Source organism: Arachis hypogaea, chromosome 17, assembly GCF_003086295.3.
Source record: "Arachis hypogaea cultivar Tifrunner chromosome 17, arahy.Tifrunner.gnm2.J5K5, whole genome shotgun sequence".
NCBI classification, from domain to species: domain Eukaryota; kingdom Viridiplantae; phylum Streptophyta; class Magnoliopsida; order Fabales; family Fabaceae; genus Arachis; species Arachis hypogaea.
Window position 1 is genome coordinate 16,973,693 of NC_092052.1, and position 23,789 is coordinate 16,997,481.

The 23,789-nt window shown below is 34.8% G+C and overlaps 3 protein-coding genes and 1 non-coding gene across 4 annotated transcripts; 2 read left to right on the plus strand and 2 right to left on the minus strand.

Moving 5' to 3' along the window:
- The first annotated feature begins 2,108 nt into the window (after positions 1 to 2,108).
- LOC112766185 (protein SET DOMAIN GROUP 40) lies at positions 2,109 to 5,093 on the plus strand. Its single transcript, XM_025812071.2, has 6 exons — positions 2,109 to 2,393; positions 2,467 to 2,614; positions 3,034 to 3,165; positions 3,297 to 3,437; positions 3,856 to 4,149; positions 4,409 to 5,093. The coding sequence occupies exons 1-6, from the start codon at positions 2,248 to 2,250 to the stop codon at positions 5,030 to 5,032; spliced, it is 1,485 nt and encodes a 494-aa protein (XP_025667856.1). The 5' UTR covers positions 2,109 to 2,247; the 3' UTR covers positions 5,033 to 5,093.
- A 1,137-nt stretch (positions 5,094 to 6,230) lies between these two features.
- Positions 6,231 to 6,325, minus strand: LOC112768422 (small nucleolar RNA Z103). Its single transcript, XR_003185854.1, has one exon. It is a non-coding gene; the product is annotated as a small nucleolar RNA Z103 (small nucleolar RNA).
- A 3,810-nt stretch (positions 6,326 to 10,135) lies between these two features.
- On the minus strand, positions 10,136 to 11,563 carry LOC112762907 (uncharacterized). Its single transcript, XM_025808717.1, has 2 exons — positions 11,099 to 11,563; positions 10,136 to 11,005 (listed from the first exon to the last, which is right to left on the minus strand). The coding sequence occupies exons 1-2, from the start codon at positions 11,561 to 11,563 to the stop codon at positions 10,136 to 10,138; spliced, it is 1,335 nt and encodes a 444-aa protein (XP_025664502.1).
- Positions 11,564 to 14,015: 2,452 nt separating this feature from the next.
- On the plus strand, positions 14,016 to 16,448 carry LOC112762908 (uncharacterized). The gene is made up of 5 exons (XM_025808718.1): positions 14,016 to 14,139; positions 14,223 to 15,262; positions 15,475 to 15,820; positions 16,004 to 16,278; positions 16,383 to 16,448. Exons 1-5 carry the CDS (start codon positions 14,016 to 14,018, stop codon positions 16,446 to 16,448), a joined length of 1,851 nt encoding a protein of 616 aa, XP_025664503.1.
- The last annotated feature ends 7,341 nt before the right edge of the window (positions 16,449 to 23,789 follow it).

Consider the following 23,789-nt stretch of genomic DNA (forward strand, 5'->3'; position numbering starts at 1 on the left):
TAATAATGTCACATATTATAACAAGTAACATTTTTGGCGTTTTATTAAAGACATAAAATCAAAACGACTTACGAATATAAAACTCGATAACAAAGTTAATTATCATCTCAAAACATTTATATAAGAAAGCCGTGTGATTGGGAATATGGCATAATGATGACAAAGATAGAGAGACAGTGTAACCTTCGAGCTACTATCAGAAAAACACACAAGTGTATGCCAAGTCATCACCTTTCTTTCAAATTTAATTTGTGATCATGGAACAGGTTCTAATCGCTTTCCCTTGTTAATGTAATTTATTAATTAGCTTACAAAGAAGTTGTTATTGTTCTATTTTAAGACGACAGATTCTGAGAAATGAGAATAAGGAGAGCAGTAGAAACTAGAAAGTTATAACAAAGCCAGAAAAGAATAAACACCTTTTGCAACTTGCCTTTCACTTATGCTTTTTATTAATTGGTTCAATATCTCCTTTACGTTTGATAATAACTCAAATTATATGGTAAAAAGAATAGTTTTGAGATGAACTGTAATTTTAATAATATATCATCATCTTTAATATAATTTCTTGAATAAAAAAATTTCTCTACAAGTGGAAGTGGATTACAGCTTGAGAGGAATTTTGCTTATAATGTACACATATCTCTGTACTTTCTAGAACCGAGGTGGCAATCCTGCTAAGGCCCGTACTGCTAATAAAATGGGTTCAAAATGAAAGTTTCGTCTTATTTTATAGTAGGTTGATGAATTAACCTGCTTAACTCTGTTTTAAAAAAATTAAATAAAATTAATAAAAATAATTAAAAAAGTAAATATAAATAAAAAATAATTAAAATTATAATCTTTTTTATTATTTTTAAAAATTTTTAATTTAAAAAATTATTTAAAATAATATTCGTCACTAAAATTATTTATTTTAAAAAATAAAATAAATTACATATTTTAAACATATATATTAAAATGTAAAATAAAATAAATAAAATTAATAATTAAAAAAATAAAAAATAAAAAATATTTTTAAAAATTATATAATTATTAATTTTTATAACTATTATTACTTTTTTTATTAATAATTAAAAATAATTAAAAAATTTGCGAATATTTGGGCCGTTTTCCCAATCCCAGGAACACGGTAAAATAAGCCAAGATACTTTTAATTAAAAAAAAAAAAAAGGAAAGAACACAGCTGAAAATAAGCGTGTTCACCGTACGGTTTGAATCAGTTTTGAATTAAAAATTCATTCTATTTGAATACTAATTTTATTTGGAGTACGATTAGATTAGATGATTTAAAAAAATTTTAATTCGATCCGATTCAATTTTAAGTGGTTTGGATTGAATTAGATTTACGGTTTTATAAATTAGAAAAATTAAATACATATAATAAGTCTTAACATCAAATTTTAAATAATCAATAATGATATAACAAGTCTTAACAATATTTTAAAAAGTCAATAATATTACAATAATAGAAATAAAATTATAGGTTAGTTAAAATAAATAAATAAATAATATTTAAAGATAAATAATAATAATAATAATAATAATAATAATAATAATAATATAAAAATATATAACAAATTAAAAATATTATAATAAGTATAATTGTAAATATAATAATAAAACAAGGATAAAGTATATTTTTTGTCTTTGAAATTTGACAAAAATTTTAAAAATACCCTAAGTTTTATTTTGTTTCAATTTTGTTCCAAATGTTTTCGATCTCGGCTAAATTTTCAAAAAATTTAAGACCAATATAATAATAATGCATAAAAATTATGTTTGATTTGCTTCTGTTAAAGATTGTTATTATAAAATTGTTCTTAAATCGATCTTAAATTTTTTAAAAAATTAGCCATCAAGAATATATTTGATGTAAATTAAAAATTTTTAGGACAAAATTCAAACAAAATAAAATTTAGATATATTTTTAAAACTTTGATCAAATTTTAAAAATAAAAAATATATTTTATTCATAAAATAATAATACTATAGTACATTGTACAGTTTAAATTGAATTAAATCTATTATAAAAAATATATCCAATCCCATTCAATAATTTGTAAAAAATAAAATCTAATTAGATTCTAATTAATGCTATTTTAATCAGTTTGGTTTGGATTGAATTAAATAAACAATTTAATTTGAATGGTTTGGTTTTGAGCACCCTGGCTGAGGGGGCGAGTTTTAAGTTTTTGAGTTGTAGCCTTGTAGGGTTGTGAAGGAAGCAGGTTTGAGATTTTTGTGATGGAGGAAGAGGATGAAGATGGAAGCATTGAAAGCTTATTAAGATGGGCATCACATATTGGAATCTCGGATGCATCAACAACCACCCACCATTCTCTCTCTCTGGGTTCTTCTCTCTTTGTCTCTCACTTTCCTCACTCTGGAGGGTACCACCTAATCTTCCCCCTTTTTCATTCTTCCTTTCATTCACAGCCTCTTCACATTCATTTAATACTGCAGTAGAGGTTTGGCTGCTGTAAGAGACCTTAGGATGGGGGAACTCATTCTCAGAGTTCCAAAATCTGCTTTGATGACAACTCATAGTGTTATGCAACATACAAATCTCTCTCAAGCTCTTAATAGGCACCCTTCTCTTTCTTCAACCCAGGTTTTCTTTCATAACTCTATTTCTACTCTATTTTGAATGTCTCCGGTGAGCTACGTTGGAATCTTTTTGTGCCCTCTAACTGTTTGTGAAAATGCGCTCAAGCCATTTGTTTTAAGTGCAGGGAAATGGTTATTGTCACTCCTAGTTTGATAATGCCACCTATGTTTTTATAAATTCATGCAAATATACAATGTAAAAAATCATGATTGACTGACATTATAAAAAATACGATTGACAACATCATTTCCCCCGAAGCAAATGTTTTTCGGTTTTACTTGAGCCAGGGTCTGATTCCGTGGAATATAATAGTATGGTGTGACTTCATCATTGTTGTATTATTACCTGTGCCGTTGCTTATAATTGAGTTTTTTATGCAAATGAATCATTTGGCCTTACTTCTCAGCTTGTGCACAATGCAGATACTGAATGTTTGCCTGTTGTATGAAGTTGGAAAAGGAAAGGCTTCGAGGTGGTATCCTTACCTCATGCATTTACCAAAGAGTTATGACATCCTAGCCATGTTTGGTGAATTCGAGAAAACTGCTCTGCAAGTTCAGTTTCTATTAGAAGTTTTAGTTTGTCTTGTTAGGTTAGACATAGCATCTGACCTAATACTATTTATCAGCATTTCATTTGCACTTCTCTTTTTGAAGTAATCTTTTATGTATGTTATGGTTTTTAGGTGGATGAGGCTATATGGGTAACTGAAAAAGCCGTGCTAAAAACCAAATCAGATTGGCAGCAAGCTCATGCTTTGATGGAAGATCTCAAATTTAAGCCCCGGCTTCTAACATTTAAGGCTTGGGTGTGGGCTTCTGCAACGGTTAGAAATTTAGCTTGTTATAAAGACTCATGCATGCTAATTTAGTTATTTACAAATATTCAATTTGGTTTTCGTATGACACATGGAATTCAAGCGCCTTTTGCATTTTCTTGGTTCTGATTTTGGTTATTAAGTGATAATATACTGAATAAACTTTTCCTCTGCTGAGCCTTCTCTTACATCCATGAAATCCTGACACACTTCTTGTGGTTAATTGTCTAAATTAAAATTATCTCAATGATTGAAAAAATAAACCTGTTTTTTATGGATTATTGACAAGTTACTGCTGGTTGATGCATCAAATGCATTTTTGCATTACAGGGCATATTTATATTTACTATTTAGTATTTCAGTTGTTAGAGTAAATGGCAGAATTCTACCTTTATGATTTTGTCTCATCTGATCTTTCAAAATCTAGATATCTTCCCGGACATTGCATATACCGTGGGATTCAGCTGGGTGTTTATGCCCTGTGGGTGACTTGTTTAATTATGATGCACCTGGAAAGGAGCCATCTGACATTGGGGATCTAGAGGATTTGCTATCTAGCTCTTCAATCCATGATGGTTCCTTATCAAATGAAGACAATACTACAGTCGCAGATGCAGAGCAGCTTGATTCCCAGTCTCAGAGATTAACAGATGGGGGGTTTGAAGAAGATGCTAATGCATATTGCTTTTATGCTAGGGCAAATTACAATAAAGGAGATCAGGTATTACACACACAAACTAATATATATATATATATATATATATAGTTTGACTGGGTAACCTTAGTAATTGAGTCATTCTTCTTATGTCTTTTTCTAAATTTGCTTCTTATGTCTTAGAGAACAAAGCATTTCTTGTTGCTTATGTTATGTTACGTTACTGGATGTCACTATGATATTTTGCATGTGCTTGACTGGCCTGAATTAATTAACTAGTTACTCGTCCCATTGGAATAATGTGATTTATTATTATTCTCATCAGGTTCTGCTATGTTATGGAACTTACACAAATTTAGAGCTTCTTGAACACTATGGTTTTATCCTACAAGAAAATCCAAATGATAAAGTGTTTATTCCTCTGGAACCTGCTGTGTATTCTTCCACTTCTTGGTCCAGGGAATCATTGTACATCCATTACAATGGGAAGCCTTCCTTTGCGCTACTAGCTGCATTGCGGCTGTGGGCGACTCCTCAAATCAAGAGGAGGTCTGTTGCACATCTTGTTTATTCCGGATCTAAAATCTCCGCAGACAATGAAAATTTCATCATGAAATGGCTATTGAAGACTTGCCATGGCGTCTTAAAGAATTTGCCAACATCTATTGAAGATGACACCTTGCTCCTGAATGCAATGGATAATAGTCAAGATTTTTGTACTTTTTTGGAGGTTACAAAACTCATGTCTTTACGGGATGAAGTTGATACCTTCTTAGAAGCTCATAATATGAAGGATAAATGTAGTGATAGCAGTATAGTTTTATCTAGAAAAACAAGGTGGTCTATGGATAAGTGGAAGTTGAGTATTCAATGGAGAATCAATTATAAGAAAGTCCTCCTTGATTGTATCTCTTATTGTAGTCAAATATTAGATTCTCTCGTGGAATAATACTGCTATTACTTCACTGCCTTCTTAATTATTTCAAGAATTTCTGAGATTTTATTATCAACATGGTCTCCTCTTCAAATTTCTGTTTTAATCTTGACAATCTTCTAACCAGATACTTTATATTGTTAATGTTGAATATAACAAGATAGATTTTTAGTATAACTAGTTATGATAATAATTATATAAATATTATTAAAATTAAAATCTCATATTCTTTTTATATTTTAGTAATATTTTAAGCAATACTTTTAAAAGTATTGTTTAATAATAATAAGAAAATATTTTAATTTTAACAATATTTTTTTAAATATTATAGTCATTGTAGTCTATGTATAACAAAAGGACTTTATTGGCAATTCAAATTACTTTAAAAGATCTTCCTAGGTATAAATTTCAAACATGGTGAATAAACTAAGCTAAAGTTGGTTTTCCCCTTTCTGTCATTAGATTCAACAAAATCCCATTAGATTCAACAAAATCCAAACCTCTACGTAGATGGTGTTTATGTTAGGTATTAAGATGTTTTTTTTTTTTTTTTTTTTTTTGTAAATTGAATGTTTTAAGCAGAAACTAATTGAATCCTCACGTTGCAATGATACTAAATGTTATCTCCTCCTAATTTAAATTATAAACTAATCTATTCTTTGGCTTAATTAGAATTGATTCATATACTTTTCCATAAAGTTTTATCAAAACATATTCATATTCACAACTTACACAGCCTATTAAATAGATTAGTCTAAACATTATCTCTCGACTCATCAGTGTTAGTGCAATTTATAAAAAAATATATATAAAAATCAATTTTTTTTAATTGAATAACATTTAGAAATTTTTTATTCTAAAATTATGTTTTCATCTTAAATTTTTTAAAAGACTTAGATTTTCAGATTTAATTTTCGGAATTTAAGATTTAAATATTTAAAATAAAAAATATTTCAAACATTTAACAAATATACATTGAAAAAAATTAACTCCCTATTTTAATTCATTTATAAAATTTGGATTTAATCAATTCATTTGTTTTTTTTCTCAAATCAACCCATGCATTCGTTGCTCAAAATAGGTACATTCTGTATATACGGGTTATACACAAATGTGAAATACCAGATGTAAAACAAAATTTAGATATATATTCAATAATTAAAAACTAACGGAAACCAAATAACTGTTATTGTTAATGTTATTATGGGAAGAGATGGATCAGAAGTAATTGGCTTGGTTTCTCAAAAGAGAAAAAATCGCACAGTATGTTCAGTTTCGATCATCTGGGGAAAAGATCATCACTTCCATCTCTATCACTTTCAACAATCAACCCCAATCAGAAACTAAAGTCATTCCAAAATTGTGGAAAAGAGATAGTACAAAAGATCAGAGTATTGGCTTGAAATTTCAAATAGAATAAAAACCATTACCAAACTCGCAAAGCAATTTCATTTGTTTACAAGAATTAAATAAAATAACAAAAGAGGCATAAATCAGATACCAGAAAGATTTGCATCGTCGTAAAGAACGAGTTTAACGAGAGAAATTGTGATTGCAAAGAGGGATGACTGAAGCTACTTATAAGGTGACTATACCCTAATTTGAGTTGAATCTGAAGAAGTTTCTCGATATAAGTGAGGGCCATGAAAGAGTTTAGCCCAATTATTTATTATTTGGGCCCGCACGAAATCAGATTTTTTTCAGCCCGTACAGGATACAGTAGAATGATGTAGTTTAATAAAACCATTAAATGGTTTTATTAAAAAAAAAAAAACCATTAAATGAAATTTCGATTCAGAAGATGTTAGTCTTTCACCTGTTGGATTAAAAAATACGATAAGAAACAAAAAAATCAGCAGCTAGATTCGTTATTTAATTATAACAAACTTACAAAAGTATGGGTGCAGGCAAAAAGAATAATAACAGATATTGGAAATTGTAAACTGGATTTTTTATTTATTTTTCATTTGGGCTAAAATCACCCAGTACCCACAAATTGAAACAGTATTATGTTATCATCATGTTCACGCATATACATATACATATACATATACATATATATGCATCATCTCTTGTGTTCTTGTCTTTTTAATGATGATTCGGATGTGGATTTATTTGGAGTAGTTGCTAATGTGATTAGGCATGGTTTGTCTCAATCTTGAAACAGTATTTGTGTAATGCATTCAGTATTGGGATAATATAGTAGTATCCAACTTCAACTAGTTTAAATAAATAAATCAGTTTAGATACACATTTAAGTGTTTTTGACAATCAAATTTATTTAAGTGGTCTAAATTTAACAAAAACAGTTTTCATCACATCAGTGTGTATCACACGCACGTTTTAATAACGCAACTTCTTCGTTTTTGTTTTCTTCCTTCTTCTTCTCTTCCTCTTTCGTTATCGTCATCACCAACAACACCAACATATCACTAATAATTTTATTGGTTCTGTTTTTCTCTAATGTCATTATTAAATAATTTTAGTTCATTGTTTAGTTTATTTTGGTTCATCTGTGTAATTGAGGTTCACCTATACTGCTAATAAGTATTGATCAAATTTTTTATTCTTTAAGTAATTTCAGTTCATTTCTTAGTTTATTTGAGGTTCATTTGGATTTAGAAATGAATTCGATGTATTTGTGTTAATTGAAATTCACTTGATACTGTTGATAAATATTGACCAAATTTTTTAGCAAAAAAGAATTAAATTATTCATTATCACTTTATTCAATTGCATTAGATTCCACTCTATTCCATTCAATTAATTCAGATTTGATTAAGCAATAAAAAAACCCAATCATTAACACGTCAAATTTATTTCTGGATCCAAATGAATCACAATTAAACTACGAAATAAACCGACATTACTTAAAGAATAAAAAATTTGGTCAATACTTATCAGTATCAGCAGCATCAAGTAAACCTCATTTAGCACACAAATGAATCAAAATTAGTTCAGATTTGAACAAACAGTAAAAAAGACTCAATCATTAACAAAAACACATCGAATTCATTTCTGGATCCAAATGAACCTCAATTAAACTAAGAAATAAACCAAAATTACTTAAGGAATAAAAAATTTAGTAAATAATTATTAGCAGCATCAAGTGAATCTCAATTAACACACAAATAAACTGAAATAAATTAAGAAATGAATCGAAATTATTTAATAATGGCAGCAGAAAAAATCAGAACTAATAAAGATGTTTGTAAAATGTTGGTGTTATTGGTGATGACGATAACGAAGAAGAAGAAGAAAGAGGATGAGAAGAAGAAGGAAAGAAGAAAAATTTGCGTGCGCAAATTTAGAAGGAAGAGAAGGAGGAGGAAGAGGAGGAGGAGGAAACAAAGAAAAAGAAGGAGAAGAAAACGGAAAAAGAGAAGGAGAAGAAGAAATAGGCGTGTAATTTAAAAAGTTGTTATATAACAACTTGATTATACTTGGAAGACCCATCTACATAGAGTTCCCAGGTCGTGGAGGTCTCAATCTGATCGCCTGTATATTCTGCGACAAAGTCGGTGAGGCATTGAACTTTGATGGCTGTCTGAGTTTCGTATCTCAGGTCGAACTCAGATAGCTCTATGGCCCATTGCACCATTCGACTTGCTATGTCGGTCTTTTGGAGTATCTACTTCATGGGTTGATTTGTCCGGACCCTTATGGCGTGTGCTTGGAAATAGGATCGGAGTCTCCTAGATGCCACGATTAAGGCATATGCAAATTTTTCTATTTTTTGATACCTTAACTCTGGCCCTTGTAAGACTTTGCTAGTGAAATAGATGGGGTGCTGTCCAACCTCATCTTCTCGTAATAGTGCTGATGCTACTGCCTTTTCAGCAATAGTTAGGTACAACACCAACTCCTCTCCCGCTTGTGGCCGGGTAAGGATGGATGGTTTATTTAAGAATTTCTTGAATTCTTGAAAGGCCTCTTCGCATTCGGAGGTCCACTCAAATTGACATCCTTTTCTAAGTAGCAAAAAAAGTGGTAAGGATCTCAAGGCTGATTCTGCCAAAAATCTGGACAAGGCTGCAAGTTGGCCGTTCAGCTGTTGGACTTCTTTTAAACAAGTCAGACTCCTCATCTCTAAAATTGCTCTACACTTGTCAAGGTTAGCCTCAATTCCGCTTTGTGTGAGCATAAAACCCAAGAATTTTCTTGCCTCTGCTGCAAAGGTGCATTTGGTGGGATTTAGTCGCATCCTATGCCTCCTTATGGTGTCGAAGACTTGCGAGAGGTCGGACAAAAGACTAACCTTATCCTTGGTCTTTACTAACATGTTGTCCACGTATACCTCCATTAGGTTTCTAAGGCGAGGTGCAAACATCTTGTTCATCAACCTTTTGATATGTGCCCCCCGCGTTTTTTAATCCAAAAGGCATGACCACGTAGCAGTAGTTTGCTCTGGGCGCGATGAACAACATCTTCTCCTGGTCCGACTTATACATCGGGATTTAATTGTATCCCGAGTAGGCATCCATGAATGATAAGTACTGGTATCCTGAAGAAGAATCCACCAAAGCATCAATGTTAGACAGGGGATATGGATCCTTTGGACAAGCTTTGTTTTGGTCAGTGTAGTCAACGCACATCCTCCATTTCCCATTCTGCTTCTTTACCAGTACCACATTTACTAACCATGTCAGATATTTGACTTCTCTGATGAATCCGTCTTCGAGTAGGGCTTGAACTTGTTCTTCGACCACTTGAGCTCACTCTGGTCTGAGCTTACGACGCATTTGTTGGACAGGTCGAGATCCGGGATAGACAAGGGCTTATGCGTCATGAGCTCAGGGTGTATTCCGGGCATATCAGAGGCCTTCCCAAGCGAAAAGGTCAAAATTTTCTTGTAGGAGTTTTACGAGATTCTTCTTTAGATTCGCTCTCATGTTGACTCCTATGTTGGTGTTTTTTCTGACTTCTTCCCCGATTTGAACTTCTTCTGTCTTTCTCTTGGATTGTGGTCATAGCTCTTCTCTTTCTTGGACTCCTCCGAGCTCAATGGCATTGACTTCTTTACCTTTACCTCGCAGGTTCAAGCTTTCGTTATAACATTTCTGGCCAGTTTTCGATCTCCTTTGATGGTAGCAATTCCTTCCTGTGTGAGGAATTTCATCAAAGGTGAGGGGTAGAAACAACAGCTCTCAGTCGATTCAGCGTTGTCCTGCCAATTAGGGCATTGTAGGCTGATGCCACATCTGCAACAATATAATCAATAATTAGGGTTTTTGATTTCAATCCCTTTCCAAAAGTAGTATGTAGGGAGATGAACCCTAGTGGCTTAATTGGGGTATCTCCCAACCCGAAAAGAGTATTCGGGTAATACTTTAGCTCTTTTTCGTCCAGCCTTAATTTATCGAATGTAGGCTTAAATAGTATGTCGGCCGAGCTTCTTTGGTCCACTAAAGTTCTGTGTAGATTTACATTGGTGAGTATCATGGTGATTACAACGGGGTCATCATGCCCTGATGTGATTTCCTGCGCATCTTCTTTTGTAAAGGAGATTGTAAGGAGGTTGGGAGTCTCTTCTTCGTGGTAAACTTCTTTCAGGTATCTCTTTCGAGATGACTTGGTCACTCCTCCCCCAGCAAAGCCTCCTGCTATTATGTGAACGTGTTGCTCTGGGGTTTGTGGGGGCTGACCTCTTCGGCCGACTTCTTCATCGTCTCTTTTCCTCTTTCCTTGATTATCTGACCTTTCCATGAGATATCTATCCGACCGACCTTCCCTGGCCAACTTTTCTATCACATTTTTTAAGTCGTAACCATTATTTGTAGAATATCCATACAATTTATGATACACATAGTACTCATTGTGGCTTCCCTCCTTCTTGTTTTTGATTGGTCGCGGAGGGAAAAGTTTATCGGTGTGACAGATTTTCCTGTAGACATCCACGAGAAAAACTCGTAGCGAGGTGTAATTGTGATACCTCCTAGGTTTCTCCGAGATGTACTCTTCCTTTTTCTTGGACTCTTTTTCCTTTTCCTGTGCTTGGTGATGATTCCCCGGTCGCCAGATTAGTTCTCATAATCTGACATTCTCTTCCATATTGATGTACTTTTCATCTCGTTCTTGTACATCACTCAAGAAAGTGCAGTGTCTCTTTGAAATAGATTGGGAAAATGGGCCTTCTCGGAGACCGTTGACTAATCCCATTATTATTGCCTCAGTGGGTAAGTCTTGGATCTCTAGGCATGCCTTGTTGAATCTCTCCATGTAGTCTCTTAGGGATTCGCCGAACTCCTGTTTGACCCCAAGTAGGCTAGGTGCATGCTTGACCTTGTCCTTCTGAATTGAAAATCGCGTAAGAAATTTACGCGCGAGGTCGTCGAAACTAGTAACCGACCTAGGGGGTAGGCTGTCAAACCATTTCATGGCCGACTTTGTTAAAGTCGTCGGGAAGGCTTTGTAGCGAGTAGCATCTGAGGTGTCGGCTAAATACATCTGACTTTTAAAATTACTGAGGTGGTGCCTCGAGTTGGTCATCTTGTCGTACAAATGCATGTCAAGACTTTTGAAGTTTCTAGGAACTCTGGCCCTCATGATATCTTCGGTGAAAGGATCTTCACCTCCCAAGGGGATATCCTCTCGAGTTGTGCGTGAATTCCCTCCCTAAATGTCGGATTCCAGCTTCGAGAGCTTGTCCTCCAGCTCTCTTCATCGCTTGATTTCTCTCCATATTTCTCTCTGCCTCCCACCGTCGTTCCAATTGTTGCTCTAGTTGTTCAAGTCGGACATGGTGTCTGTGCATTCTCCACGTGGCTACTCCGTTGCTAGGGGAGGTACCACGAGAGCTTGGTCAATGGTCATTATTGACAGTGTCTTGGTACTCGGGATCTGATTCCGATGCGGTACATCTGTCTTCGAACTGATCGTCCGCCATTGGCTGTCAACTTCCAGGTCCCCGGCAACGGCGCCAATGTTCCGAGGGTTACCTGAAACTGGGTTGCCTTTGGGCTCGTAAGCGAGACCCAAATCCTCAATGGAGCGGATTCTGACTTAGTCCACGTCTGGTGGCCGTCGTCCGAGTTGTTAATGAGAAGGTGGGGGCGGTACCTGCAAAACACTTTGATGCTTAAGTCAGCAGGGGTTTTAGCATGTTTTAAGTGTATTGGAACTTAAGTATACCTAAAGAGTATCAGTGTATTTATAGGGGATGAGCTAATAACCACCGATGGAGTAGTTCCACTTCTGGTGGTGGATAACTATCCCTTTATCTTAGGGTTGTTGAGATCTCTCTTCTAGAAGTGGGCAAGAGATATTTTGGGAAGTTATAATTCCTTCAGGGGGAGTTGTCATCTATAACGTTCTTGCCCGACCTCTTAAGAGGTCAATTATACAATGGATGTCTTTTGGGCTTTTTGTACACTCTTTGGGCCTGGCTTATGTTTTTGGGCCAGGTATGAACAAAAACTATCCTTAAACGTTTTCAATTTTGTCCCTAATATTTTAGATTGAATTAACATCCAAGGGTAATTTTGATACAAACTAAAAATGTTAGGGACAAAATTAAATACAATTAAACATTAAAGATATTTTTGAAGAAAATCACAAACGTTAGAGACAAAAAAACGTACTTTATCTTAAATATAAGAGGTAATGACCAAATCAATACCCGAAAGATTGAAATGCTGACATTGCGGTACCTGACTATTGTAATCGACAAAATGGTACCTGGTTAATTTTAAAAACTGACGAACGTATCCATAAGCTTGCCGGACCAAAGCTCCGGTGAGGACAATGCTTACCTGGACACCAGATTTTGTTGACAAATCATGTTTTATTTGAGTTGTAATTTCTAATTAAGTAATTTGTTAGCCTAGGTGGAAATTAGATCAATTGGATTTCATTTTGCCCCAAATCAGAACTCTTTGCCCTAATCCTAAATTAACAAGTGTTGTTACTGCTTGGTGACTTACTGTGACTCAGTGTTTCACTAAGAGTAAAACTGAAAGGTCATGTAAAGAGGGAGAGACGTTGCTCTAGTTACTTGGCGCGAAGAAGAACGAAGACGAGTTGAGAGACATTGTCGAAGTCGTAGCGTCAACAGTGAGGGGTTGCTAGTGGCATCATCGCGACCTCAGTCTTCGCTAAGAAGAAACCTACGAAGAGGTAAGTTCGCCTTCACTCCATCCTCTCATTTACATGGCTTTTTTCGACAGCATTATGATCATTTTGATTGTTTTATTCATTGTATATTCCCTCTACGATTTTTTAGATGAATTGTCTAGTTACGTTTGTTTATCAACACATGGGTGCCTTGAAAAAGGGTGTTGACGGTAATGTGATATACGACGGGGGTTTAGTAACTGAGATACACAGGGTGAATGTGGACACATGTAATTTATTCTTTGTTGAGGGGTTATTTTTAGGCTTAGGTTACCCTGGATACAATGAGGTGTACTGGCTAGAACCTGGTTTAGACTTAGGTAAGGGTCTTAGAGTGCTTGGGACAGATGCTGAAGTCATGAGAATGTGTGAGAGTGCGATGAAGAATGACAACACTGTCCACCTATAGTTTGATCACCCCATTGATGCAAACCCTGAAATCATTGATGAAGAAGTCGTGTCTGATGGTAGCAGTGATAGTGTGGTTGAAGTCAATCCACGTGGTGATAATGTCAACGAGGTTGAAGTTACTAATAAGGTTGACGGTCAGGCTAATGAGAAGGAGAATGAAGGTGTGAATGAGACCAGTGGTGAGGTTAATGAATTGGATATGGTGTTGAGTGTGGTTGTGAAGGAGAATGTGAATGAGGTTGTAAATGAGGCCACTGTTGATGTTAACAAGTCGAACAAAGGTGAGAGTGGTGCAGGGGAAGAAGCTGCGAATGACGGGAATGAGGAGAAAGACACTGAAGGAGCATCAGCTCTGGAGAAAAGTGTTAAGAAGGTTAGAAAGAGACATCCAAGACCACCACCTAGTGGTTTACCCCGAGAAAGAAAAGCTACCGAGAATGAGGTTCCTGAGAGTAATCCTTGAGAAGCTGAAGCTATGAATGAACCCACAGAGGAGACCAATGCTGATGATGTTAATGATCTGAATGAAGGTTCTGATTTTGGAGAACCTTTTGTGGATGAGCAAAGGGCAGAGGAACCTGTTACAGAAAATCCAACAGGTAAATTTGATTTTTTTTTAGTTAGAGGCTATGTGAATAAAAATTGCATCAATTCTCATGTATCTCAAATGACTCTGTAACAGATAATGTAACACAAACAAGTGAGAGGAACAATGCAAAGAGAAATCTTCCAAGGCCTCAACCGTCTGGGCAAAGAATTGTACTTGGAAATGAGGATGAAGCACCAAGGGTAGAGGTGCCTAACCCGAATAGAGAAGATGTCGATAGTGAACCTGAGATGTACCAATATGAATCTGGAGAACTCTATAGCCCTCCTGCATCTGATGATGAAGAGGAACCTGTATTTCCTCGACATAATCCTAACACGCCATATGGAAAAATAACTCTGGAGTTGAATATGGAGTTCGAGACCATGGACCAGTTCAAAGCAGTAGTGCAGAAGTACAACATACAAATTGGGAGACAGGTATTCTACCTTAGGAATGAGAAGAAGAGGTGTAGGGTGATCTGCTATGATCCAGACTGCCCTTGGTTGTGCTACTGTGCCAGGACCAACTACCCAGCATCCTTTCAGATAAAGACATTTGAGGACGAGCATACGTGCCCCAGGAGCAACAAGAGTAAATCAATTTCATGTGCTTGGGTTGTTGAGGAACTGTTCCCAAAGCTCAGGATCCATCCCAACATGCTGCAGAGGGAGGCACATGAGTGGTTTAAAGAGGAGTATGACATTTCAGTCAACGAGAGGATGATGTATAGGGCTATGGACAAAGCCAAAGAAGTTATTGAGGGAACAGAGAAAGATCAATACCTAAGGCTCAGAGACTACCTTAACGAAATCATGAAGGCTAATCCTGGTTCAAGAGCCAACATAGGGACTACTCCACAGCCAGAGGGGTTGCCTAGGTTTAGGAACTTGTACATCTGTTTGGCTGCTTGCAAAAATGGCTTTAAAGCAGGCTGTAGACCATTTATAGTTTTGGATGTGACGTTTTTGAAAGGTTACTTTGGAGGGCAATTACTAACAACCGTTGGTCAGGATGCGAACAATCAGCTGTTTCCAATAGCATATGGGGTTGTTGATGCAGAAACAAGGGAAAATTGGCGATTCTTTCTGGAGGAGTTGCACACTGACATATGGGACTACAATAAGAATGGCTGGGTTTTTATGTCAGACCAACAAAATGTGATGTGCATTATGTTCATGTTTTTCGAGTTCTTTTATGTTTTTATAAATTACTTTTTAAATGTCTCCTAATTATTTGTGGTTACCATTCAATGCAAGGACTAATCCCAGCATTACAGGATGTGATGCCAGGGGTGAAGCACATATTCTGTTGTATGCATATGTGGAGAAATCTGAACAAGAGATAGAAGGATAAGGAACTTAAGGCAGCATTTTGGCAATGTGCAAAAGTAACTACTGATCAAGAATTTAATGATGCAATAGGAGTTGTGAAACGGATCAACAAACAAGCATGGGAGTATTTGTCAAAATTTGAACAAGAACAGTGGTCAAGATCAAGGTTTTCAGACTGGCCAAAGGTAGACAGTTTGACAAGCAACAACTGTGAGTCATTTAACTCAACAATTGTGGGTCTTCGGGGGAAGAGCATTTTGACAATGTTTGAGGAGCTTAGATTCTACATCATGAAGACAATGGCAATTCACAAGGACTCACTTATGGCTTATACTGGACAGATAGCCCCTGTACAAGTTAGTAGGTTAGAGAAAGAAAAAAGACAAGCCAATTACTGAGAAGCACAATGGTGTGGTGATGATGAGCACAACCAGTTTGAAGTAACAAAGTGGCAACATAGAGTGAGATTCAATACACGAGAGAGGACATGCTCAAGCAGAAAATGGCAACTCACTGGACTACCATGCTGTCATGGGATTGCAGCAATCCAAAGAAAGAATGAGAAGCCTGAAGACTATGTCCATCACAAGCTCACCATTGAGGCATATAATAGGACTTACATGTTTCACATTAGCAGCATACCGAGTCAGGAGTACTGGGAGCATCACAAAGGGCTGCAATGTCTGCCCCCTCTATACAAGAGGCCTATTGGCAGACCTACAAAGAAGAGGAGAAAGAATAGCACTGAGCAAAGTTCTGGCAGCCAATACAAGGCCAAGAGAAGATACGGACAGATAACATGCCAAACCTGCAAAAGGGTGAGCAAAACAAAAACCATTATTAATATGTATTTACTTACATTTTATTTCTTATCTGTAACTTTATTAATGTTGATTTTCCTTACTCATGTGCTTTTTGTAAGGCTGGACATAATAGCAGAACTTGTCCTGACAAAGGAACTGGAACAGTTGACAAACCCCATTTGTAGGGTTTATCTTGTATTGATTTTTGGGGATTTTATCACCTTTTACCCATATTTATTCAAGAAATAGCATGGTTTTGTATATTCTCCTTTAATTGTGCTTGAATGTGAAAACATGCTTTTTAGGACTCAAAATAGCTAAATTTAATTCACCTTGATTCTATTAGATGCCTTGATATGTTTGTTAAGTGATTTAAGGTTTAGGAGGCAAAGATTGGATCAAGGGAATGAAGAAAGAAAGCATGAAAAGTTGGAGAACTCATGAAGAAATGGAAGAACCGGAAAGCTGTCAAGCCGACCTCTTCGCACTTAATCGGCCATAACTTGAGCTACAGAGGTCCAAATGATGCGGTTCCAGTTGGGTTGGAAAGCTAACATCCGGGGCTTCGAAACGATATAAGATTTGCTATAGTTACCAATTAGTTTAGTTTAGCTTTGTAGTTAGAGTTAGAGAGAGAAGCTCTCCCTTCTCTCTAGAATTAGGATTAGGAATTAGGGTTAGATTAGGATCTCATAGTTCTAGGTTTAATTCAAGTCTCCTTCTACCTCTCAATTCTTTGTTGCTACATTCATCTTCTTCTATTCTTTTGTTGTAATTTCCTTTATGTTGTTCTTATATTTTGTTGTAGATCTAGTATTGTTCCTTCTACTTTCTTTCAATTCAATAAGAGGTAATTCATAATAATTGTTCTTCTTTGCTTTTCTATTGTTGATCTCTTGCCTTTGTAGTTGTAGATTCCTTTAATTCTTGCATTTAATAATGTTTACTTCTATTGCACTCTATGTGTTTGTTGAAATGTCTCTTTTAGTTTTAGTGTAGATTTTGTTCCTCTTAGCCTAGGTAGAGTAATTAGTGACACTTGAGTTATCTAATTCCTTTGTTGATTGATAATTGGAGAGATTGCAAATTGGTTTGGAGTGCACTAAAGCTAGTCTTTCCTTGGGAGTTGGCTAGGATTTGTGGCTCAAGTCAATTCATCCACTTGACTTTCCTTTAATTAGTAAGGGTTAACTAAGTGGTAGCAATGAACAATTCTCATCACAATTGAGAAGGATAACTAGGATAGGACTTCTAATTTTCATACCTTGCCAAGAGCCTTTTATAGTTGTTAGTTTATTTTCATTGCCATTTACTTTTCATGTCTCTTATCCCAAAACCCCAAAATAACTCATAACCAATAACAAGACACTTCATTACAATTCCTAGGGAGAACGACCCGAGGTTTAAATACTTCGGTTTATAGATTTTAGGGGTTTGTACTTGTGACAAACAAATTTTTGCATGAAAGGATTATTGTTGGTTTAGAGACTATACTTCAACGAGATTTCATTTGTGAAATTCTAAACCGTCAAAAATCCAATCGTCAAACAGCAGCTGAAGAACCAGATCTTGATGAGGAAGAAGCTAGGGAGCAAGAAGCTAACTGGGAGGAGACCATGGAGGCTGCACACGCTGCACATGTTGCAGAGGAGGAAGACCTCACTCAAAACTATCCACAAAGTCAGCTTGATCAGGTAAAGAATGTGATTTATGTTACCTTATTGTTCCAAACTGTCGGATATGTTTCCATAGAAGATTTGTTTTCATGAATGGACAAAATGATGCAGAATAACATCAATGATGGCAACACTACAACAAATGCTTCACCCTCTAATGTAGCCACCATACCAGCAGCAACCAACTTGGTTGGTCTAACAGCTACTTCAGAACTAGCACCAGCACCAAAGAGGAGAGGCAGACCATCTTTTGTAAGGGGCAACCCAGTTCTACCAAGAGGAAGAGGCAGCACCACTCGAAGAGGACTGGCAGCCACTACAACACCTCCAACTCCAGCACAAAATGCAGTAGCTGCACCATCACCCCCTGCTCAACCTAGGGTTGTCAGGCCTGATGTTGGGTCTAGATCCCAAATTCCTGCATCTCCATCCAATGTTAGGTCATTGCCTCAAGGTCCATTACTTAGGCCCACTCTTCAGGCCCAACCTACAGCACCATTTAGGCCACCAACTGTGACTAGGGAGACCATGGCAGCAGCAAGCCCAGCCACACAGAGCAGGTTCACAGGCTTTATGCCACCCCATCCTTGAAGAAGAAAAAGCCATCCGGACCACCACCATCAAAGCCATCCGGACCCCATCCTTGAGATTCTTGGGTTTTTTAGTTTGTTGTTATTTGCATTTTGGACAGCATTTAGTTAACATGCATCCAACTGCCATTATGGCATGTAAGTGCTAACCTAGTGTTTCTGTGTTTTGTTACTGTCATTTTGGGTCTGTAGCAGTTACTATGAACATGTGTCATTTTGGTAGTCTTATTTGGGGCCTGAACTTTGTTACTCTAAATAGTTAATGGTTATAATTTGATGTTATTTTGGTGTTTTATTCAGATTCCGTTCACAAAACTATTTTACATGGCTTACATATACTCTATATATCTTGCTCAAATCACAACAACAATAACTCAATCAAAGCACAAGAAGAACACATCATACATTAATTTATCTCAATTACAATGAGGACAAGATTACAAAATTCCAAAGTCTCACTGTTATACTATTATACTGTGCAATGTCTACCTACTTAGCCAAACTAAACATAATCAAAGCCACATTTAACCCAATCAAAATACACATAAAAATTAGGCACAACTCAACCCTCTTCAGATTCTCCTTCATGTCATTCACCACAGATAGTACCATCATCATCCTTTGAATTTCCTGGCCATCCCCACAGTCGACATTGATTCTGCCTTTCTTTTTGGGTTCTGATTTGCCCAGCATATTACTATTCTCTGAAGAAACTTCTCCTTCCACACATTCCGCTTGTATTTCATCCAACCATTGGAAATACCCACAACGCATTTGTGTGTTCTAGCACAACACAAAAATTTCAAAGATCAGAGAACAATCAAATACTAAAACTGAATAAGAACAGACGACAAACCAAGAAAGGATATTATTCTACATCTTCACATATTCATCACAATTTCAACCTTACCTTCCACATAGGGCAGTGTAGAAACCATCTATCAGGGTTGCTACTTGTCTTCGACTTCAACGGAACCACTGGAAGGGGACAAAAGCAATAACCATCGTAAGTTTTGCTCACAATACCCGAAGCACCATCCACGTTGAAGGCTTGCATCGATGACTGCCTTCTCAGCATTGCAGCTTTTCCACGAGCCCTTGCTGTATGCATCTTCCAATCTTGGATCCCCTCCTGCGAATGAACGAACAGAGAGCTTGTTAATTTGGGATTAGGACAAAGAGTTCTGATTTGGGGCAAAATAAAATTCAATTGATCTAATTTCCACCTAGGCTAACAAATTACTTAATTAGAAATTACAACTTAAATAAAACATGATTTGTCAGCAAAATCCGGTGTCTAGGTAAGCATTCTCCTCACCGGAGCTTTGGTCCGGCAAGCTTATGGACACGTTTGTCAGTTTTTAAAATTAACCAGGTACCGTTTTGTCAATTACAATATTCAGGTACCGAAATGTCAGCGTTTCAATCTTTCGGGTACTGATTTGGTCATTACCTCTAAATATAAATAAAATTATTTTTTAGTATTTTTACTTTTATTATTTAATTTTTGTCAAACACACTAAAAATAAAAAATATTTTTTATTATTTTTTTTAATAATTTAATGACACCCAAAAAAATTCTAAGCAAATAAATCCCAATTTAGATTACGAAAAAATTCAATTCTGGCAAAATAATTTCTAAAAAAAACTCATTTTATTGTTTAAATATAATCCGATAAAATGTCATTTTTTTAAATGAGTAAAATTGAATATATATTGCCAATGAGTAGGGGTGGCAACATGTACCCTACTCGCGGCTATCCAACCCGACCCCACCCGGTCGGGTAGAGTTGCCAACCTGATCCACAGTGGGTAGGGTAGGGTGCGGGTAGGGTTCTTGTGCGGGTCGGGTATGGTGCGGACTGAGCCTCAACCCTACCCGACTAACCCGCACTATATATGCATATGTTATATACTTATATAAAAATATGTTTTAAGTGGATGTTGAACCAAAGACCTCTCATTAAATGCAAAAAATCCTTAATCATTAAAAGAAGATCATTAATTGATAATTTAATAAACTTTTTTTTTACATAAAAGTCAGTTCTATTTTAAATTATCATCAAGTTATATAATAATGTTGTTTCTTTTTTTGTAATCCGCGGGTAAGGTCGGGTACCCGCGGGTTAAGAGCGGGTAGGGTTAGGGTTGAGATATTCTCAACCCGCGGGTAGGGTTAGGGTTGGCTCCAAACCCTACCCTACCCTACCCATTGTCACCCCTACCAATGAGCTATATCTCAAATGACATAATCTCTCCATTTTCATTTAGAGGTTTCGAGTTCAAGTCTTATTCCTAATTTTTTTTAAAAAAATTGAATATATATTATTCTTTGAAAATACAAAAAATTCAAAACTTTTTTAATTTAAAATAAAAAAAATAGTTGAAAAAATGAGTTCGAATATTAAAAAAAAAACTAAGGTAAAATTTTATATTTAAAATTTTTTAGTATTATTTTAATTTTTTGCCACTTGAGTAAAAGAAACTATGCCTGTGAAAAAAAAAATAGTTTCTAGAGGATTAATTTTTTTCTTTCTTATTTTAAATTAGGTTTGTATTGTTGGGAGAATTACTATTATCATCAATCTTGTAATGCATTGATCCTCTATCTTCCTCTCCTCTCTTGTCTCGTACTCTTTTTCCTCTCTTTCTCTCTTCTATCTCTATCAAAGTGTTTGGTTTAAAAGAAATTGAATAGAAAAAATATAGAGATAAAAAATAGATAGAAAATTAAATTTTTCGTTGTTTGGATCAGGATAGAAAATTAAGAAGAAAACAAAAAGGTGATTCGTGGCCATCCAAAACTTTTCTTTTCTGACATGAGATAAAAACTGACGAAAAAAATGTAAACAATGATAAAAATACAAATTTATCTTTCGTTTAACAGGGAAAGCAAAATTCTCAATTTTATTTTCTTTTCAATCTCAAAACACGTCTCTTGTCTTCTTTCCAGTTTCACTATTGTTGTCAACAGTGCCGCAGCTTCACCATTGTCGTCCGCAACACCACCGCACCATCATCATCGACAACCCCATCGCAACTTCATCTCTCATTCCTCAAGATGAAGCTGAGTCATGTTTCAATCATTTTCATATTGTCTCCCAAAACGAATTTGAAAAATCATCATTACACATAGTTTGCCATTTTCTTTCTTTTTCAACTGAAAAGTTGTTGTGAATTTATATTCTATAGATAATTCTTATCTTTGTAGTGGAAAATAACTGATTCTTTCTTTTTTGCTTTTAAATGAGCCTTTCATCGTAATCCAAAAATTAAATCATCTTTAAACTTATGTTTCATTGCACGAATTCATGTTTGATCCAAAAAAAATTTAATTGGATAGGTCTTTAATTAAGTGTTAGAAGTACTTGTTGAATATGCAAAGGAAAGTGGTGGGAAGAAAATTTGGGATAAACAATCCGGTGGTAGGACTATAAGACACAGAACATAGTGCCTTTAAAAATAAGGTTGATCCATAAGCAGTTTTATATACTCAGGAAAAGATTAAATATTTAGGAATTAAACCTTTTTAGTAGATGAATTAAATTGGTAGTAGATATTTCATAGTTGAATTAGCATGAAGTGAAAATCGATTGGATACGTGTATATTTGGATTATCATTTGTCAAACTGGAGTTTGAATGGAAGTGATTTTATAGAATTGATTTTGAGTAGAAGTAAGATTTTATGTTTGACAACTCTATACTAAAATTGATTTTGATAAAATAAATATTGTTTGGATAATATTAGTTAAAATCACTTTTAGATATATAATTACTAAAAAGAACATGACATTAAATTATAATGTTATTTTTTTATTATGTTAATTTTTTTATATTTTTTTATATGTTTTTTATATAGTATATTTTAAATACTTTTTGTACTTTTTTTAGTACGCTATAATATTTTATTATTACTATTATTTATGGTTAATTTTTTTGTTTAATTTACTTTATCTAATGGGATCTATAAAATCATATTATAAAAGATAATAATAAATATAATTCATAAAAATCACAATTATAAAAGTGTATAATATCAAATAAAAAGTTAATAAAAAATAAAAATAATAAATAATAGGACATAATGTTAAAACTAAAACCATGTCTTTCTTCTTCTACAGCTTCGGGAAGACAATTAGTCGTCACTTTCAGAATGTCCTACGTGCTATTCTATTCTTAGAGGGAAAGTTCTTTAAGCACCCATCTTGTGAGAATGTTCCTCAAAAAATACTTAATAATAGTCGATTCTATCCATTTTTTAAGGCACTAACTCTTTTAACTCAGTAACATTTATATAATTGTCAATGAAATAGTTATAAAAGTGTTATGTTAATATGTTAATTTATCTTCTAAAAAAGGAACTGATAGAGCTACTGAGAAAGGGGCGGCTACTTCACAAGAAATAATTCAACAACTTGATAGAGATTCCATTGATTTGAATGACTCGTTTAAAAACATTGAATTTTCTGACATAGATGTTAACATGAGACATGATACATCTATATTTTTTACCATGGCCGATGCTGTAAAAGAGGTAATTATCTTTCTAGCAGGCTACATGACGTGGCTTAGAGACAGGTTGACTCAGTTGAGAGACAAGCTTCTGTGGCTGAGGGGCAAGCTTCGGTTGTCGAAAAACAAGTCTCATTAATTAAAAGACAAGTTGCAATTGCAAAAAGGGTTAGCTATTATGCAATAAAGTAGGCTTCGCCTTTACAACGAATCAGATGTATGGGATATATTCATATGTTAACTAAATTGAGTTTGGTAGGTTCATATCGGATGCAATATTATCAGTTTTTATGTGAAAATGAGTAGAAAAAGTGCCAACTTTTTGGTATCCCACCTGAAATGCAACTGGATGCTCTTTTTTTATTTCATGACTGCTGTTGGTGTTCACTTAGAAGATATGGTACTTTCAGAAAATATTCACCATAATAGATATAGTTTTTATATGCACTTAATTTCTGATTAATTTGAGATTACTGTTTTTAACAATTGATTATGTGTTTTTTATTGTCATAAAGTATGAGTATATCTTCATGTATTTTAACAACATATAATTCTTTGTTTTATTTATGTTAACACATGATTGCAAGTAACTTTTTGTTGATAGTTTGAGATTGATTTGTTGTTTGAATAGAAAAATATCGACAAAATAGTTTATTATGATCAACTTTGCTCTTTGTGCTAATTTATATTTGGTGTATATGCTTGTACAGGAATCATAATACTTGAAAATATTTGGGAACAATAAGT

What these genes read in the sequence shown, in the direction of transcription:
- LOC112766185 (XM_025812071.2), top strand. Translation starts at nt 2,248, where the DNA reads ATGGAGGAAGAGGATGAAGATGGAAGCATTGAAAGCTTATTAAGATGG. An exon ending in CTTCTCTTTCTTCAACCCAG is followed by an intron (nt 2,615 to 3,033) that starts GTTTTCTTTCAT and finishes TGCACAATGCAG; the next exon opens with ATACTGAATGTTTGCCTGTT. An exon ending in ATTACAATAAAGGAGATCAG is followed by an intron (nt 4,150 to 4,408) that starts GTATTACACACA and finishes TATTCTCATCAG; the next exon opens with GTTCTGCTATGTTATGGAAC.
- LOC112762907 (XM_025808717.1), bottom strand. Translation starts at nt 11,563, where the DNA reads ATGAGGGCCAGAGTTCCTAGAAACTTCAAAAGTCTTGACATGCATTTG. An exon ending in ACTGCACTTTCTTGAGTGAT is followed by an intron (nt 11,006 to 11,098) that starts GTACAAGAACGA and finishes CACCAAGCACAG; the next exon opens with GAAAAGGAAAAAGAGTCCAA.
- LOC112762908 (XM_025808718.1), top strand. Translation starts at nt 14,016, where the DNA reads ATGAATGAACCCACAGAGGAGACCAATGCTGATGATGTTAATGATCTG. An exon ending in GATAGCCCCTGTACAAGTTA is followed by an intron (nt 15,821 to 16,003) that starts GTAGGTTAGAGA and finishes ATGGGATTGCAG; the next exon opens with CAATCCAAAGAAAGAATGAG. An exon ending in CATGCCAAACCTGCAAAAGG is followed by an intron (nt 16,279 to 16,382) that starts GTGAGCAAAACA and finishes GCTTTTTGTAAG; the next exon opens with GCTGGACATAATAGCAGAAC.